Source organism: Zootoca vivipara, chromosome 7, assembly GCF_963506605.1.
Source record: "Zootoca vivipara chromosome 7, rZooViv1.1, whole genome shotgun sequence".
Lineage (NCBI taxonomy): Eukaryota > Metazoa > Chordata > Lepidosauria > Squamata > Lacertidae > Zootoca > Zootoca vivipara.
The window spans coordinates 57,735,135-57,754,768 of record NC_083282.1 but is presented as its reverse complement, the minus strand read 5'-3'; the positions used below and the strand labels follow the sequence as shown (position 1 = coordinate 57,754,768).

The 19,634-nt window shown below is 44.1% G+C and overlaps 1 protein-coding gene across 1 annotated transcript in view; it reads right to left on the bottom strand.

Annotated features, from left to right (window-relative positions):
- The window catches only part of CR2 (complement C3d receptor 2), a 97,784-nt gene that overhangs the window by 66,673 nt on the left and 11,477 nt on the right, over positions 1-19,634 (bottom strand). The window contains exon 8 of the mRNA XM_060277482.1: positions 463-651. Coding sequence (XP_060133465.1) covers positions 463-651 — 189 coding nt within the window. The remainder of the gene's footprint in view (positions 1-462; positions 652-19,634) is intronic.

Here is a 19,634-nt window from a genome sequence, read left to right as displayed (position 1 = left end):
TTCCAAGAGAAGGTTATTAGACAGCCAGTCATGCTCTTTCTCCACCAAACAAATTCATCCTGTCCATCCAGTTCCCTCCTCCCGCTGTTAGCCAACCACCTGATCGTTCATGTTCCATCTTCATCAGGCTGTTTTTGCCTCCTTGGTTTCTTAAAAGTTGTTATTTGGTACTTCTGCAAACTTTGGGGTTCCTCCCAGGATGCTATTTCTCTGTTCTTGTTTCTTAGAAGCACCTTTGTGACTACAGTCCCAAGGGCATTCACCACCTAAGTCCACCACTGGGAGGAGTAATACTTAAAATATTCTAGCTTCCCAGTTTAAGCCCTCAACATACTGCAATAGAAAACCCTTCTGTATTATTTCCTAACTTTCTGAAGTGTCTGGATCTCCTCCAATCCACTGCTCTGATCTAAGGTGGCTCTTCAATAGTTTTACATATTCTGCTAAGTAAGTGAAACTCACCTCGACAAAACTTTGGATTTTCTGTTGACCATTTTGAAGTGTCAAGACACGTAAGAGAAAGAGTCTCTCCAGGCATAGGCTCATAACCTGGAATGCAACGGTAGCTCAAAACAGTCCCAACAGTATAACTGTCTTTTGGGTCGCCGCTCCTTAGACTTGCATTAGGTACATTTGGATGGGTGCAATCACCTGGAAATAAAGAATGTTAGGAAGCTCTGAAGCTATGGGAGCGAAGTCAAGGTTCATTGTAGCGCTGAACACTGGATTATTCATAAAGAAATGTCTATGACATTTTCCTCTAATGGGATCTATAGAGCCATGTCCTAATAGATTCCTGGATTTCATTTGCTGACCATTGTTGGAACAAGACTGGCAACAGTAAGACTTACAGAGCAATCATAACATAGCTACCTGGAAGTAAGCCCTACTGACTTCAAAGGGGCTTGCTTGAAGGTAGGTGAGGATAGGACTGCAGCCTTACTGTACTGGGCCAAAATCCAGAAAGATGAAGGGGACCATCCACTAAGTATGTTTTATGTCCCATTGCACACACTGCTTGTGAGTCTAGTGTCAGGTTGCCTGTGTCAGGCTGCCAAAGAATTACATGCTTTTCAAAAAGGCAATAGCTAGCTGAAATGCTTTAAGAAAGAAACGTGTTTCATCATACATTAAGAACTATTTTTTTCACAACAAATTTACTAGAGTTGTAAGCAATCAACTATTGCAGCATTGGTGTTTTTTTTAAGGATCTTGAGTAGATGAAAACATTAATTAATTTTGCAAATTCTTACACCTATGTTTTCTTCCTCCAATGCTGTGATGGAATCATGACAAATCCCCAACAAAATCCTAGTTCATTTGAAACCTTGCCTGTGACCTTTTGGTTGATCCTAAAATACATATATTATTGCCAAAATATGGCCTTCAGCTTTTCAATAATTATTTACCCTTAGCACTTCATACTTGGCTATTCCTGGTTAGGAAGTTTTGGAGGCAACAAGATAATGACATCCTTAAATTTTAGTGACATATAATGCACCAAATAAATTTACGTGTTTTGTAGTAAATGTCAATGCTATTTGGAATGTTAGGTAGCTGTCTCACAACTACTTCAAGTCCATGCAATTAAAATTGTATTCAAAGAGACAGCAAAAGGAAACAAACACATAGTAGACAAATGCCAGGCCTGTCCAGCACATGTCCAATGTGCTTATAGAGCATGCTGCAGTGTTCAAATCAAGGTATGCTGTGAATACCATGGATGCTCATTTATGACATAATCTCTTGCATCAGGTGGGCAGGCTGTCACTTTTATATTAAGAGTCCTCCCCTGCACGCAGTGATCTTATGTGGCTCTGTATCTAGCACTGCCTGGCTGCCTGTCTTAGTACTGACATCATTAGTCAAGGAGGCTCCCTGTTACTTGCTTTTAACTCTTGAAAACAGTACAAGATAAAGGAAGAAGAAAGCAAAAAGGACCCACAGCAAGGTCAGGGAAGCTCTGGGCTTGTCCAGAATTGCAACACATTATTCATATGCCTCAGAAACATGTCAAAAATAAGGCATCCAGTATAGGTAAAGGTCTTATGAAGTAAGGCCTGGAAAAACGTAAGATTTAAGGGGAGACGTGGCGGCTGTTTCCAAATATCTGAAGTGCTGTCACAGCCGAAGGCGGATCAGATCTTTGTTGCTCCAGAAGGCAGAATAAGAACAAACACGTGGAAATGAAAAGAGAGCAAACTTCCGGTAAACACAGGCAGGCTCCAAGTTCCCTCCTGCCCTGGACGCGGGAATTGCCTTCCTTCGCCATCCCCGAGAAAGCCTTACTTCGCCCTCGGACATGATCCGTCTCTAGAGGGAGGCGGGGCGCCTCCCATTTGACAGAAGAACAGACGGGCATCCCGAAGCCCCCTCACCTCACCTTGAACTCTGAACGGCAAGGAAAACAACAGCAGCAGCAGCACCGGCGGAAACCGCCCCCCGCCAAGGAAGTCAGGAAGAGGCGCCATCGCACTAGAGAGAGACCCGGCCGGAGTCGGAGAAAGAGAAAGCGCCGCAGCTCCCTCCGCAACTGAAAAGCAAAGCGACGGAGCGGGCCCAGGAAACGCTTCGACGGGAAGGGAGCGGCGGCGGCCAAGGGGCGTGAGCAGCAGCGTCGCCTCAGAAGCTCCGCCGAGAGGAAGGCAGGGGGGAGGGGCCACACGATGAACCGCCTCCGCCGTTATAGGTTCCCGTTTATTAGCTAACGTCCCAAGGCCGCCGCGCGCGTGCCGGTTGGAGGTTGCGGGCAAGAGCGCGCTGGGATTGGCGGGTGGAAAACGTGGGGGGAACCACAACTGAGGGGAAACCATAACTTTCGGATAACAGCCGCGTGATGAGTCTGCTCTCTGACCCTTGCGGGGAAGAGATAACGGGTTCCGCGCATGGCAGCCCAAGCTGTTGGGGGCGGGGCGGGGCGCCTCGAGGGACCCGAATTCATTCTCACATACTTACGGTAGTTACAGGTAGCGTGCTGGTCTGACGTAGTCGAAACAAAATATTTAAAAAATTCTTCCAGTAGCACCTTAGATACCAATTAAGTTTGTCATTGGTATGAGCTTTCCTGTGCATGCAGGTATTCTTCTTCAGGTATCTGAATAAGTGTGCATGCACACAAAAGCTCATACCAATGACAAACTTAGTTGGTCTCTTAAGCAGGGCCGGCTCTAGGTAGAGTCCCGGTGGCATGGTGCGCCAGGGCGGCGGCCCGGTAGGCAGGCGCTGTGCGGCAAAGCCGCACGGAAACCATGCTGCGCCCTACGAGGGCGGGGGCGCCGGAGCGATCTCCGCCCCTCAACGCCAAGGCGCCCGACCTGCTTGAGACTGTCCTGCTCTTAGGTGCTACTGGAAGGAATTTTTTTATTTCATTCCCACATAAGACCCCCTATTCCCCCCTCTGAGCTGTAATTCTCAGAGTGGTTTAACAATCAATCCCACTTCCCAAGAAACCCTGGAAATTAGCACTAGGAGGGGAATAAGAGACTCCTAGCTCTCAACGCCCTTACCAACTACACATCCCATGACTGTTTAAAATGTTATTTGTTGGCATCCATCTGCCTCAGGTGACAATGGAGGAGTGTGCCCTTAGGGGTGAAGTCAAACTGCTGGAAGGCTGCTGCAACGCCTGCCTATGCTGTAGTAAAGTATGATGCAGTAGAGAGACATGTTTTCTTGCATCTGGGGCAGATGAAGGCATACTACTTTAATTGTATAGTGTGTGTGTGTGTGTGTGTGTGTGTGTGTGTGTATATGTGTGTATATGTGTGTGTGTGTATATATATATATATATATAATATAGCAGGCATCCCCAAACCGCGGCCCTCCAGATTTTTGGCCTACAACTCCCATGATCCCTAGCTAACGGGACCAGTGGTCAGGGATGATGGGAATTGTAGTCCAAAACATCTGGAGGGCCGAAGTTTGGGGATGTCTGGTATATAGTATAAATGTATAGTGCAGATAGGATCTAAGTGAAGCCCACAGCATTGCACCTCGGGTATCATTCCCATGAGACCCCCATGACGCCCTACAGCCCCCCCCTGTAGCAGGGACCCAAAGGGCCCCAATTAAGGTGATAATGTAAACCCCTATAAATCCTAGAATATGCTTATAATAGTGAATTATGGGAACTTGTTGCTTTAAGAAACTGATGATCTAGCAAGATGCCGTTCTTTTACCAGAACAGAAGGTCAGCTAATACGCAAATCACAAAGATATAATAAGCTAGAACACAAATTGTTACATAGTACAGTGGTGCCTCGCTTAACGAATCCCTTGCACAACGAAAAACTCGCTAGATGAAAGAGTTTTGCATTGCGAGAGGCATTCGTAAGATGACAAAATGTTCTATGACCGCCGCTTCGTCTTACAAAGCGCGGCCATAGAAAGCGGCAAAGGAAGATCAGCTGTCAGCGCGGGAAGATGACAGATAATCTTTCTTTGCCAGGGGGGATGGAGCCGAAACGTGGCGGTGCGGCGGCTGCCCCTGCCTGTCTTCCCCTTGGCTCAGGGAAGACAGGCGGGGGCAAGCAGCGCCCGCTGCGATTCGGTTCCATCCCCCGGAGCCACCGCACCGCCCCGCACCACCGGGGAAGACAGGCGGGAGGCGGCGGGGGGAGAAGCGCTTCTCTCCCCCGCCGCCTCGCCGCGCACCAGCGGCATAAGATGGCGCTTCGGAGAAGGTCTCCGAAGCGCCGTCTCATGTCGGGGGAGGCGGCGGCGGGAGAAGCTCTTCCCCCGCCACCTCTCGCCGTGCACCGCCGGCACAGAGCGCAACTTTGGAGGTCTCCGAAGTTGCGCTCCATGTCGGGGGAGGCAGGCGGGCGAAGCTCTTCTCCTGCCGCCGCCTCTCGCCGCGCACATCCGGCACGTATGTATAACAGAAGATTCTTTATTCCCTCTTTCCACACTCTGTACTTTTATATACCTCTTTTATTACCCTTCTTAGTCTTTTGTTGTAAGCTTTCATTTTCTACCGGTAGTACATAGCTTCTCATTAGTCATGTCTCTGAAACTGGTCAGAATTTTGCTATGGCAGTCGGAGAAAAGCAGGAAGTACAAATGCAACATTGTTCTTCTCATGTGTTTATCTTTCTTATGCATTTATGTTAGCTAACAGATAAGGATGAATCTGATTAGTTGAATTTGCCTACTTAGGATAGAAAGCAGTATAACTGATGAGGTAAAATTCAATTCCTTGAGGGACTGGCATGACAACCACATTCTTGGCAATCCTGCCAAAATAATTGTTGTTACTCCCTTTCTGAAGAACTGTTGCATCATCCAAAACAAGGCAAGGTATGGAAGCAGGGTATTTTTTTTTATTTGTCTTACAGCCTCACCCACTCTCTGCTTTGCATATACAGTATTCTTGCCTTTCACAATATGAGGAAATGGGGAATAGGTTTTGTAAAGCAACATGAGGAAAAAATAAAGAGTATAAATATCTCTAGAAAAAGAATACCGGTATACCTTTATTTCATGGGTGCTGCTTAAACAGTTCTACCCATTCATTTTTCTAAGGCTGATACCTTCAGCTGCTTACCAAACCTTTGGCACTCTCTCTCTCTCCCTCCCTCTCTCTCTCTCTCTCTCTCTCTCTCTCTCTCTCTATATATATATATATATATATATATATATTTAATGTGCAGTTCTTGTTTGCTCTGTGGCATGAAACAGTAAATGAGTATTGTCACTGGGTTGTATCTAATACTAGTCCTACTCCAAAAATGATGAACATGATTAACTTAGGTCCATTAAGTTAAATGGGTCTGAGTAAAACTTAGTTATCTTTTATCTCTGAGAACAAAAGCACTTAATGAAATAAAACTTATTATTATCAGTTTATACTGAGTAGCAAGTAAGTCCTCTTTGTTGTATAGCCTAATGGACTAATGATATGACTTCCTCTGGGATACCAGGCTTCAAACCCCCATTCGGCATGAAGCTCATTCAGTTCCTTTGGGTAAGGCAATGTAACATTACACCAGGTCCAAATCTCATTTAGCAGGGGGGCTGCTGCTGCTTTGCCTATAAGCTTTTAAAGTTGCCAGGTCACATGACTGAGCTGAACAAGGTAAGCAGCCTAAGTCCCCACACTCTGGTCCTGCCTAAGAATGCCCCCTTTTGGGGGGGGGGGCTTACACTGGCTTCGGTGCAGCCAGTTGAACAAGTTACATCAGTGAATCATCTGCTGGACCAGCATGGGGGCCTCAATGCTGGTTGAGCCAGGTATCTGTTACATCCTAAGGTGCTTATCCCGGCAGACCTTGCCATAGCACTGCCCACTTAAATCACTCTTTCGCAGCCTAACCTAGAGATACTGTGACATAACCATATATTAGCATCTTGGAAGAAGGATCTTGATTTAATATGCTGTAAACCGCTTTGAGATTTTTCTTAAAAATAAAAAGCAGTATAGATACTAAATAAATAAAAGAAAAAAGGTGGGATAAGGTAATGAGCAATAAATGAATTACCATACTGAAGGTCTGTTGGGACATCCAGGTTTTGGATAATCAAGAGAATTCTTCAGATATTCTGCTCTTTCATGGAGCGTAACATTTTAGTTCCCTCAAAGCAGAACCATTTCATTGTGTTGTAGTGGTAATTGCTACAAAAGTATTTTAAATAAGATGAGAGCTGCTTTTCATCTTTCTAAGTCCTTCACCTTTTTTAGAATGCTGAAATCTCATGGTGAAAGGAATCAAGGGCGTACCCACCATTCGGCAAGTTAGGGCAGCTGCCCTACTCTAGAAGCAGGGCTGGTGGGCAGAGGCGGAGCACAGCCCGGCGGAGCGCGAGTTCGCCATTCCCGCCGCACCGCGCCGAACCCTCCCTCCAGCTCCCCGGCGCGCCCTCAGGCAAGGCCAAGCGCGGCGGGGAACCAGGGAGCGCGGCGCGGCGGGCGGGAACGCTGAACCCGCGCTCCGCTGGGCTGGGCTCCGCCTCCGCCCACCAGCCCTGCTTCTAGGGAGGGGCACAGCCCAGCGGAGCGCGAGTTCGCTGTTCCCGCCCACTTTGTGGCCCCTCCCCTTCCGTGCCTTGGCCCCTCCCCTTGCCCCCCCCTAGTTTTGATCCTGGGTACGCCCATGAAAGGAATTGTTCTGTTCATTATGAAATTAGTCTAGAATCTTATGAGATTAGTGAGTAATTTGTTGACACCATTATAAACTCAGGGAGTTTCCCCACGCTCCCAAATCTAATCCTGTATATAATGTTTTTAAAGGAAAAATGGAATAAAAATGTAAAAAGCTTTTAAAAAATGGATGGATATGCTCCCTCCACTCAGTTGATATATATTTTCTCTCCCAGCACACACCCACACTCCTTCATAAACACAGGAAGGCTAAAATTAGGGTGAAGGGAGGCTGCTTTATTGTTACTGAATAGTGCAGCGGGCAGACCTGATACACTTTTTTTTTTTTTAGAATAATACTTAGGGAGATTTTTGCCTAAGGAAAATCACTATTGTCAGCTGCCCATAGGCACAAATGATAGATAGATATTTATCACGGCTTTAAGCCCATATAAACAAACAAAACAAAACAAAACAAAACAAGACCATAACAGAACCAGACAAAACCATTACAAAATCACAAGACCATTTACAAAATACATCATAAAACGCATCATGGTGATTGGGGGAGACAAAGAAAATACAAGAGGGTCAAATTTCCGATTAAGATTAATATAAATAAAAACTTTCAGTAATCAAACAACATTCCAGAACGTCTCTTGTGTGAAAGAACTGAGGTTAAAAACCTTGGGGATCCGTGTCTTGCAGCACGTATGCAAGGTGAGACTCAACTGGCTTATCAGCTAGTTTCTGGATTATCAATACATAGGCACAAATGAGTAATTGAACCCTCCCATGGTCAATCTATTTCTACATACCAGTAATCTAGCCAATAATGATTTTTAAAGTAAATATAGTTTATGACTTAAGTGTTGACTTCAGAGAGACTACCTCATTGCACTGTAGAGGATGAGATTTCCTTTGATAAAACAAACAGGCTGATTCTTTTTATTGGATAGACTATTTTTAAAAATGATGTTATATTTCTGAAATGTTCAGTACGGATGGGCACAGTACTGATGTCCTGAAAATGCTCAGTTCCCACACCCTTCCTGCTTTCTGACTTCTTCCTGTGGTTGCTGAACAGAGTACTCTATAGCTAATAGTATATTAGCAATTAAAGAACACAAATGGATGTGTTCACACCTGCCTTTGCAAACAGCTTACTCCTGCATTGAGTCCAGCAGTAAAGTACGGTACTTAACTTTTATATTTGTTTGGCTTTCAGTGCAAATTGACAACTTCCTTTTTACTGTAATGCTGTCCCCATGCCAACAATAACAGTGACTTTACTTCCTGGTTAGAAGCCTTATTACTTGCATTACAAAAATGCAAAGCAATGGAGAGAAGATACTCAAGTAAGGCTAAAACACCCCTTTATATCTTGCGTGAATGGGCAATAAATAACTAAACATGCTGTGGTGCTGTGCATTTGACCCCATCCCTGATGATGTGCGGTTCTTCCTGGTCCCACTCCAACCTGAAGCAGGGAAGCCCATATGCCTTTTCTATTCTGAAGAATCAGCCCAGGCCATACCCTCTCCAAAGCTAACATTTCCTCCCCAGCTCTGCTCTGCGCAATCTGATAGTGCTTTTGCCTGGCTGGAACGTGTTCTTGAACTGTGATAATGCCTCTTGTTTGCCTGGATGGAGGGCAGAGAGGTGTCCTCTAATTTTTGCATGGCTGGAAAGTACCCTATTGTAAAATGTTAGAGATACATCAGTTGTTCCATCTCCTTTCCCTCTTGTCCCACCCACCATTGGCATGTAGCAATTTGTCAGGGCTGAGGCCAATGGTTATTACATTTACCTTTTTACGTTGTTGCCTCCTGAATTGGGAAAAGGAAACCTAAAATATATTGGAGGTCTGAAAAAAGAGGAGGGTTCAGGTTATTCCACTAAGCAGGCTATTCCACTATGACAAGGCCTTCCATAAGAGGGCTTCCAACAATCCCCATGCCAGGTAACAGTGTTTTCTGACTCAAGCTGGTGGACCTCATATCAGGGAGAGGTCACAGGGCCTTTAAACAAACAAGCCCTGCTTCCAAGCGGGGCCCAATATGCCATGTTTGCTGAGTTTAATCAGGAGGCCTGCCAAAGACTTCATTGTAAGGTCATGCACGAGTGTGAACTCTCAACCCACTTGCACCTGTACTCATGCCCCCACAGCTTCTTTTGAGAACCCTGGGGCTACGGTCCTGGAGGGACCAAGGAAGAATACTGGCACCTTGCCCCTTCCACTGGTTGGGAGAGAGGGAGTAATCACCCACCCAAACCTCAGGTCCTATGCTCCCTCGCCCTCTCTCCAGTACACCCTGCTGCCTTGCACTTGTACCCAGATTGCTAAATGGTGGGTTACCTTTGGGAGGGCTTTACCAAGGGTCTTCACATACCAGCCATAGGTGAGCGCAAGTATTGGAAGTATCAAGCCAAAAAGTGGTTCAAGAGCTATCCAAAATTGCCACAACAAAAATAAACAAGGAGCTAGTGGCCAACTGGATTGTGGGTCCCTTCTCTCAACCAGACCTTCAGGTGCCCAATAATATTAATATTAATTTATTATTTATACCCCGCCCATCTGGGTGGCTTCCAACAAAATATTAAAATACATAAATTCATCAAACATTAAAAGCTTCCCTAAACAGGGCTGCCTTGAGATGCCTTCTAAAGGTCTGGTAATTGTTGTTCAAGAAGGTACCAGGGGAATTCAGGTTAATACACAACCAAGGTTAATACACCACCAGGTTCTGGCAAATGAAGTGGACTATAGACCACAAAAGTGACAAAAGAAGCCTATTGAACAATAATCATTCAGAACAAGTGATATGCTAAGCCTAGATCCCTTTAAAAGCTTCTTAGGCCAACAGGGATACATGGATGCATGTTCCAGATCTATATCACTCCCAGGCCCTGGCTATGCCTATTTGGCCAGAAACAGGTCAGATGCCTAGCAACTTCATTGTAAACAAAACTGTGACCAGCAGGTTTGCCAGTTCTTGCTTTAAGACAATGGCTGAGCTTTTATATGCTCTGATGCACAGAGGAAATATGTAACCTCTGTGCCTCCACCCTGTTCTTCTCCAACTAACCTTGGTGAGGACGACTCATTTTGCACCACAGCTGGGGTATGTGGAAGAAAACTGGTGGAGGTACAGCAGCTTCAGCATTACTCAAGGTCCAGTGTATTAAAGAAAGTTTCTCACCTTGGGCAAATGCTTAGCAACCCTAGCCATTTAATCTACCCATAACATTGATCCAACGTTTAAGTTAAATATAAGTCAAATATAGATAAGCTAAATATAGATTCAAAGTGCAAAACTATACATGTGCACTCTAAAGTAAGTTCAGTGGGCTTTACTTCCAGGTAAAATGGGTATAAGATTGCAGCCTAATGGGTTTTCATTACAACACCATTAAATAGGATGCATTTTATACTGAATAATTTTCATTGCTTAATCCTGGTACCACAGGGGCAGCAACCACCACCTTGTATATATAATTTGATTTGTTGAGAACCAGTGTCAATCTATATCAAAGACTATCCCAATAAAAATTCTCATTGGAAGAAAATTGCTTATAAACTCTATTAATGAGATATAATGTTCAATTGTTTCCTTTCTAAAGGCAGCAGAAAACAGAGCCAAACATTATAAGCACTTTTCCAGGAACACAATTTTAAAATACATTTAAGTAATCGGGTATGATCAGAGGTGATGCCAACGTGAAAAGGTTACAGATATTTAGGTGGTCTTGGTTTGCTTCTCTTCCCAAAAAATCCACTGTAAGCATTACGTTGGATATCTCCTAAATTACTGCAATAATGTAATGAGTGAGGTTTTGAATTACTCAGAATTCTTCTTCAAGGTGGATATTCAGTAAGGTCAACCAGCCAAAGATTGAGAAGAGAAGAGAAAAATATGTTTCATGACATATGCCCATGACACATTTTCCCATTTCTTGTCTTTAATGAACATTTAAGCCTGAAGCCAGAGTTCTAGAGAACCCAAATGCTTATTCCCTAATTTGTGATGTTTTAACTGTTCCTTATGGTAGATATGCAAACAATTAGAAACGAATCTTACAGATGCCAAAAAGTAGGATGGGTTCTTTATTTATACAGTACATCCAATTAGATTCTGTCCAAGACAATAAAAGACTTGACTCCCTATGCAAATCTAAGTCAAAGTTATATAACATTTAATACTGTAAGTAGACCTTATCAAACATGCATTCAAAGTTCAGGGAAAAGTTTTTTCTAGCTCGGGAATATCCACATTTGCATGCAAAACCAGCTGATACAGGGGTAAACTGTTCCTTCTCTCATTTCTCCTCAACTTAACAGCTCCCTACTTGTAGTGCAGTCTAAGAAGAGAAAACATAATATAATCCACAAATTATATGCAGAAAAATGAAGATTAATCTTAGTTTTTACTTCCAGTGTTATGCTTGCTAGTTTATTAGCGATGTACAAATACAAGGATATAGGCAGGATATAGAATCAATCTAGACTGAAAACATGAGGACAAGCATGAATGATTTCGGATTGAAAAAACATTATTATTATTATTATTATTATTATTATTATTATTATTATTATTATTATTATTGCTACAAACAGGAGATTGTGTATGCAGCCTTGGGCTTTTAAAGCATTCTGCAAATAAATGTATAACCCGCAACTATAAAAATTTTTGATATCACCAAAGAAACAGGTTTAATGTAAACAGGCTCATGTGCCAAAAATGTGTTGTTTATGTGGCAACAAGTTTTCTTTTCTTTTCGCTGAAACAGGCTACACCAACGGAAACATTAAGTTCCTCATATTTAAAAAGCAGTACAATTTGGAGAATATAAAAGATAGCATGTGCCCTCTATAGGAGGAAACCGGCATTTATTTATTCAACAATGGTCATAGCTAATACAGTACAGTACAGAAAAATGCTAGCTATAACACATTTCCCCCCATTTAGCCTGGATTACCCCTTCCAGGAAAAAAGGATTGCGTTTTTTAGTACAGTAACCCATTTGTGCTATCTCAACAACCTGTTTTAGAATATTAGGTAAGGTAAAAGGTAAAGGACCCATGGATGGTTAAGTTCAGTCAAAGGTGACTATGGGGTTGTGGCGCTCATCTTGCTTTCAGGCCGAGAGAGCTGGCCTTTGTCCACAGACAGCTTTCCGGGTCATGTGGCCAGCATGACTAAACCACTTCACAGAACACTGTGACAGAAACCAGAGCACATGGAAACGCCATTTACCGTGTTTCTCCTAAAATAAGACACGTCTTATATTTATTTTTCCTCCCAAAAAACACACCACGGCTTATTTTCGGGGGATGTCTTATTTTTTCGAGCGGGAGCTGGCAACCGCGCCACCGGCCGAGCAAGGAGGAAGCACACGTGCCCTCCCAGTGTTCCCCAAGGGATCTTGTGGGCCGATCCCTCCGGACCCTCTTGGCTTTGGGGTCCCTCGCTCCCCTTTGCCGCCATCCTCCCCGCCCCCGGGCGAGCGCCTGTCTCTCCCCAGGGAATGGCATCCACACGGTGCACATTCCTGAGCCGGCGGAGGGGCTGCTGGGACTTGTTTTGGCTCAGAGGACCAATTCCTCCATTCAAACGCCAGTGTGCAAATCTGCCCTTGCCTGCCTATAGCCTGGCCCCCTTTCAGCCCGGGTCCAGGCTGGTGACTGGTGACTGCTCCCGCCAGGTGTGCGTGTGTGTGTGTGCAAGGGATGAGTAGGCGAGAGTATGCATGGGCGAGAGGCGGACCGGGTGCGGGGCTAAGACGGAAAACGGCGAGGAGGGAGGAAAAGGGCGGGCGCGCGCCACCAAAAGACAAACGGAGCGGGGAAATTGGACCAACTCCCCCGGCTGCTCCTTCCGGCTCGGGAGTTTGCTCCTTGGGATGCCCGATTCCGCCGCGGCAAGAGGCGGCTGCACGGGAGCCACTTCGGGGAGCAAAGCGCCGCGCGAAGAGCCTGGTGAGAGGCAGCTGCGGCTGCAGGTGAACTGGGGGCGAGCGCCCTGAGCACTGTGGCGGTAGCGAAGAGGCGCCCGATCAGCCTGCTTCTCAGCTGATCGGGCGCCTCTTCGCCACCGCCGCAGCGCTCAGGGCGCTCGCCCCCAGTCGCCCACGCAGATCCCGGGCTTCACCTGCAGCCGCAGCTGCCTCTCAGCAGGCTCTTCGCGCTGCGCTGTGCTCCCCGATCAGCTGAGAAGCGTGCTGATCGGGCGCCTCTTCGCCACCGCCGCAGCGCTCAGGGCGTTCGCCCCCAGTCGCCCACGCAGTTCCCGGGCTTCACCTGCAGCCTTCCTTTCCTTGCCAGACCTGCTCCCCCCCCGGCTTATTTTCGGGGGATGTCTTATATTTATTCTATTAATGAAAAGCCTGACATGGTTTATTTTTGAGGACCGTCTTATTTTAGGAGAAACACTGTACTTTCCTGCCACAGTGGTACCTATTTATCTACTTGCACTGGCATGCTTTCGAACTGCTAGGTTGGCAGGAGCTCGGACAGAGCAATGGGAGCTCATTCCGTTGCGGGGCTTCAAACCACCGACCTTCCGATCGGCAAGCCCTGTCTGGAAGCACCCTGAATCAGTTGTGAAGTCTGTATATCAAGTTATAGAGATCTGGGAGCAACTTTTTATAGAACTATTAAGAGGCACTGGTTTCAATTTTGTCCCAATCTTTTTAAAATATATTTTATTGAGCCTTCTTATATTTTTGAGTTTCTTTTAAATGAAATAAACTCAGCTGAATGAAATCAAATATTTGTTATTTTAAGATATGTGGACTATTAATGAACTTGACTTGATTTATTCTATGAATCTCTTCTCCAGGCTTGAAATGTTATCAAACAAAAACTCGACATGCAAGAAAATGTGTGTTAAAAAATTATGCTCTTCAAGCCTTGCTCAGCCTCCCTTTCCTCCTATGTTAAGCAATCATATCTCTTTGTGAAAATCTGCATGAATCAGCCAGCTTGCCAGTGGTAAGTGATTCACCCAGCATAAAAGCAGCATAGATATACCTCCATAACCATTTTGGGAAGGGTAGAGGTGCAGGAGCATGTATGATTCCAGAGTCAGGAGAACAAAGAGAATCCCTTCTCCCTCTCAAAGTCACAACTGCTACTTAATTTAATTTTCAGCATTAAAATGACTTTAAAAATAATACCTTTTGAGGCGAACGTTAGCTGTGCTGTTTCCTGTTTCTGCAGACCATATTTCATAAGACTGCATGGTTTAAAGTTTCTTGATTCAAGTGGCTGAACAAGCAAAGGAAAGAGGCAGGCATATAAAAAAGAAGAATGACGAAGAGCACAGCGCTATGCATGCTTACTCAGAAGAAAGTTTCACTATTGGCAGTGGTCCTTACTCCCTAAATAAGCTGTTTAGATTGTAGCCTAACCTTTTATTTGCCAGGTTTCAAATACGTACAGCTCTGCTGTGTTGTGTAAACATTAATTTGTTTGCAGAGAATGAGGTATTCTCATCTTTAGGTCAGGGAATGTATTCCAATGTATCCCGTACAGTATGTTGGATTTAAGAATACTATTACAATGAGTGGCTACAAGCTGTTCTCCACCCCTTGCTTTCTCCACCCCCTGCTTTCTACGTAAAAACCCTAAGGCGTCTACAAATGCATAAGAACAGATAAAAAAAAGTACGATTGCAACTCACAGACATTTGACATGTGTGATTTCAGCTTTACGTGGTTGAAGGACAGCCAGTTGAAATAAAGCAAATGCATGAAAGCAGAGCTTAAAAGCTCCTTTTGTGCATGGTTTTCCTGGTGTGGAAAGAGCTTTTAAGCTCTCAGACTTGCTTACTGGGCGCCGGGAGAGTTTTGTGAGTTCTTGCAAAAACTCAGATGGCCCCAGAAGATTTCACAAAGCATCTCAGAGCCTGGTAAGCAAGGCAAAGAGCTTGGACCACTTGCTGCATCAGGTCCAGAAACAGTAAGGATGCTCAGAAGAAGGGGGGGGGGAGTTAAGTTTGTTTTGCTATACAAACCATCCCTCCCCAGATATGACCCCACACAAGACACAATTGATCAAAGGTGCTACAGAGAAGAAACTGGCAATGGGTTGGATATGAATATTGTGCTAAACAAGAATTTATGACCAGCTTACCTTCTTTTCTTTTCAAAAACTTTCTTTAGGAAAAAAATAATACCAACAGTAAGAAGAACTGCCACAACCAGAAGTGCTGAGAGATGGGGGAGAAAAGAAGGTGGTGGAAACTATAAATGAAGTATTACCACAATGCAAGTGCTATATAGCACTAATTTAATTAGCAGCCCTAATCTCAGGGAACAAATTGGGGAGGAGGAGCATGCAAGCCTGGGCTCACTGCAGCTTGTCCTTGTAATGCTAAACCATGGTTTAATACTACATACAAACTTAGCCACTGTTAAAAAGGTGGGGACAAACCTAGAATGCCCAGTCTCTATTCTAAAATAGAAAAAAGCAATAATATTGAAAAAGAAAATAGGACTTCCAGTTGATCGCGCAGCTATTTTCAGTCAGGGTTTCGTTCGTTGGTGTGAAACCTGGCGTGTCAAAGGCTGGGGATACCGCTCCAGCGCAGCAGATCCCCTCAGAAACCCCAAATCGAGCGTTTTGGGGACGTGGACATCCGGCTGCGCAGAATTGCGGGCTCTCCCCTCCCCGGCAAAGGCCCTATTTTGAGCCCCCGAGAGCGAGGGGGTCGGAGCTGCAGCGCAAAACGGACATATCGCTTCCTTTGACAGTGTGAAGTTGCAGGACTGAGTGGCAACAGCGATCAATACTTCCAAAGGATAATAAATAAAGGACTGTACTGTGAGCACTTCACTAAATTTGGGACTAATTTGAAAGAAAATTTGGCCACGGGAAAGAAACTTTTAAAAAACGGAAGCCGGTCCTTACCCACTGAGTAACACAGAAAGCAATAACTGTTACCTGAAGCCGGAAAATATTTTAAGAGTTGCTAAACTTCCAAAGGCAAGATTGGAATCTTCCCTTCAGAAGCAGGGGAAATAAAAATATTGAAAAGGAAAATAACCAGAATATTATCATTACTATGTGGCAAAGTTTACACTTTGCTTTCAATTCAAGCCCCTACAGAGATGAAAGCATTTGTGTGTGCATTCACTATATAGATCCACAGATTTTCACTACAAATGTAAATTGTTCACTGTGATATTATGAAAAGTCTGAGATTCTATATCGGGCCCAGGTAAGCCCTGCCCTGCATAACTGATCACATGATGCAGTGCGCACACACACCATTTGAATGGGAATGGACATCAACTTTGCAGGGGCCTGGCCCCCTCAAATATTTTATTGTGGGGGCCGAAACTCCCATGGCCCCTAGGAGTTGGCTGCTATGCTGCCTTGGTCTTACTCTACATTCTTGAGTGACTACATTCAGATGCCATTTCACTATGGCGCAATAGCCACATAATTTGGGAGGGGGAGGGAGTATCCACATAATTTCTTATCGGTGGCTACCATATGACTTTGTTATGATTTTCCTCTTAAGAAACAGTGTGTTCATGCTGCACTATTCAGTAAAGTTTCACCTTCTCACACTAGTGGGAAAAGAAAATTAGAGGAACACATAATAACTTACAGTACTATTTGTAAAGTATTTGTAGTTAAAGAAATGCCTGATTAGAGTCAAACAAATAGATAATAAGATAACTTACAAATATAAAGTAGAGTTCGAAGTTGTGGTCCTTAAAATAAAATAAAAAAGACATGTTTTTCAAAGGCCATGTGTAATGCAAGGACATGTTACGTAAGGAGATATCATTCATTATAGGACCAAATCTGCTATAAGCTGATCCTGACTTACTGATTCAAAGCAGTAGACATGGGCAGTGTCACTTTAGAGAGAATACACACACACACACACACACACACACACACACATCCATATAATATAGATCTTATATACATACAGTGGTACCTCGGTTTAAGTACACAATTGGTTCCGGAAGTCTGTACTTAACCTGAAGTGTACTTAACCTGAAACGAACTTTCCCATTGAAAGTAATGGAAAGTGGATGAATCCGTTCCAGACGGTCCGCGGAGTACTCAACCTGAAGCGTACTTAACCCGAAGTATGAGTGTAATTGGTTCTAGAAGTCTGTACTTAACCTGAAGCGTACTTAACCTGAAGCAAACTTTCCCACTGAAAGTAATGGAAAGTGGATTAATCCGTTCCAGACGGGTCTGCGGAGTACTTAAACTGAAAGTACTCAAACCGAAGCATACTTAAACTGAGGTATGACTGTACACTCTCACTCTCATTCTCTCTCATGGTTTCCACCTCTGCTCACTCAAACCCTTTGCCAACCCCACTTCCTCTACACCTGACCCAACCTTGCTTATACCCTCAGTGTGCCCCGTCCCTCCCCCCACAGCTCACTCTAAGCCCTGCCCCCTTTTAAAGAAGGAGGCGCTACAGAGAACCATTTGGCAAATCAGTATCTGACATGCCTCCCTTCTCCATTAAACCTCACTGCAGGTGGGTTTAATTGGGGAGGGCACTCCAGAGAGAGGTTTGTCTAACCCTCTCCTCCTTCTATTGGCAGCCGTGTAATACTGCAGCATGATGACAGTGTTCCATTTTTGTGTATATAGGAATGCACGCACACACACACACACACACACACAGAGAGAGAGAGAGAGAGAGAGAGAGAGAGAGAGAGAGAGAGAGAGAGAGAGAGATTGTTACCAGGGCAGAACAAGGATTACAGGAGTTTGTTGGAGGATCTGGTGTCTGCACATGGAGCAGCCCAATTTAATCCCCATTCCAGATTAAGGAGCATCTATCACCAATTATCTCTCTTTAAAACACACACACACACACACAGACAGAGAGAGAGAGAGAGAGAGAGAGAACAAGTGTATCAAAATGCTTGGTACACACTAAACACAGCCTTACTACAAAGTACGATAGGCTGGAAATGAAATTAGTATGCAGCTACAGCAACAGATCAAATCTGATTTCAGCTTCTGAACAATACGATCACAGGTAGGCCACATTCATGTAGCTCTGTATAATGTTTTTCCCAATTGTTAACTTTAAATAAAACAAGTAGTTTGTCAACATGCTGTGGGTCTCCTTATAGTTAAGCTCCCTTGTTTGCTACAAACACTGGTTAAGATCCCTATATTGCAGAGGATTGGGCTGGATAACCTTCAGGATCCCTTCCAACTTTACAATTCTATGACTCTATGAACGAGCAAGAATGCCTGTTGCCTCAGCAACATCAATCCAATACCTCCATGTATAAAGCTTGTACAGTATTTGAAACCACTTTCAATGTAAAGGAAACAATGTAAAAGAAACCCCCAAATCAATGCACATTATTGCTTCTATCATTGGAACACTGTGCAAGGGCAGCCAAGCAACCACATTGGAACCAAGTAACATGTAGACAAAACTGCAGATTTTGAAAACATACAAGGCGTTGAGCATGGATATTCCCTAACACGACATCCAAACACCAGGTGCATTTCCCCAATCATTATACATAGCACTACACATTGAATACACCAGTGAACTACACATCAAAACCTCAATCTATGTTCTGTAGTCTAGTTAATTCATCTCAAGAACTTCACTCTAGTAGATTCAAAGATGTGTGGAAGAATTTAAGCACAGAGGGTAGCAAATGGGAAACATGAATAAATACTCCCAACAATATATGATACAAGTCACAAAAGCAACTAAAATACTAAGATTTCAGATTCTTTCCCTAGCACCTTGACTCCAAAGCCTTCCTTTTGCTCCAGAACGTATTCTAAGCAGAGGGTTAGTCACCAAGACAAAGTTGTGGTGTACACTTGGCCTTCGTTAATCTAGGCTCGAATAGTAGCTCCACACTTTATTCAGCAGACCTGGGATCTTGAGAATAGACACATGCACTACTTTCTACTTGGTTCCTAATGTAGTCAAATCACCCAAACCCCTATTATTTTGCAATGCCGAACCTTGAAGAAAAAAAGCACCATGCATGAAGCCATATGCCACCCACTGGTAAATGCACCCAAATGCATTAGCACCCAAATGAAATCTCTCTTGCACCCTACATACCTTTACATTCATCACCAATGGTGGGAAAAGGTAATCTCACTAGCTGTGTAAATACTCTTCCACTCTTTTAAAAATTAAAAAAGGAAAAGAAAAGCCCTCATTGCATAATCAAGCCCTTAAGAGAAATCCAAAAGCAGAACTCAGCCTTCTACTTTATTTTATTTATATTCCACCATTCACCCAAGGGTCCCAGAGCTGCACGCAATAGACATTAAATAGACAGGTTAACAATAAAAACCGAAAACAGAATAAATCAAACATTATCACACAATTATTAACAACTAGCAGCCTCATGCCCAGCATTGCACAGAAATTCTAAGAGACCTAGACACCGCTGTCTCAGCAAGATCAAGTGCAGAAAAAGCTTCCCATCCTTCTTACACTGCGGCACAAAGGCATGAGATTTTTTTCACCCTTCTCCCCTCATCCTCACTCTGGATGCTTTGAATAATTGGGTTGTG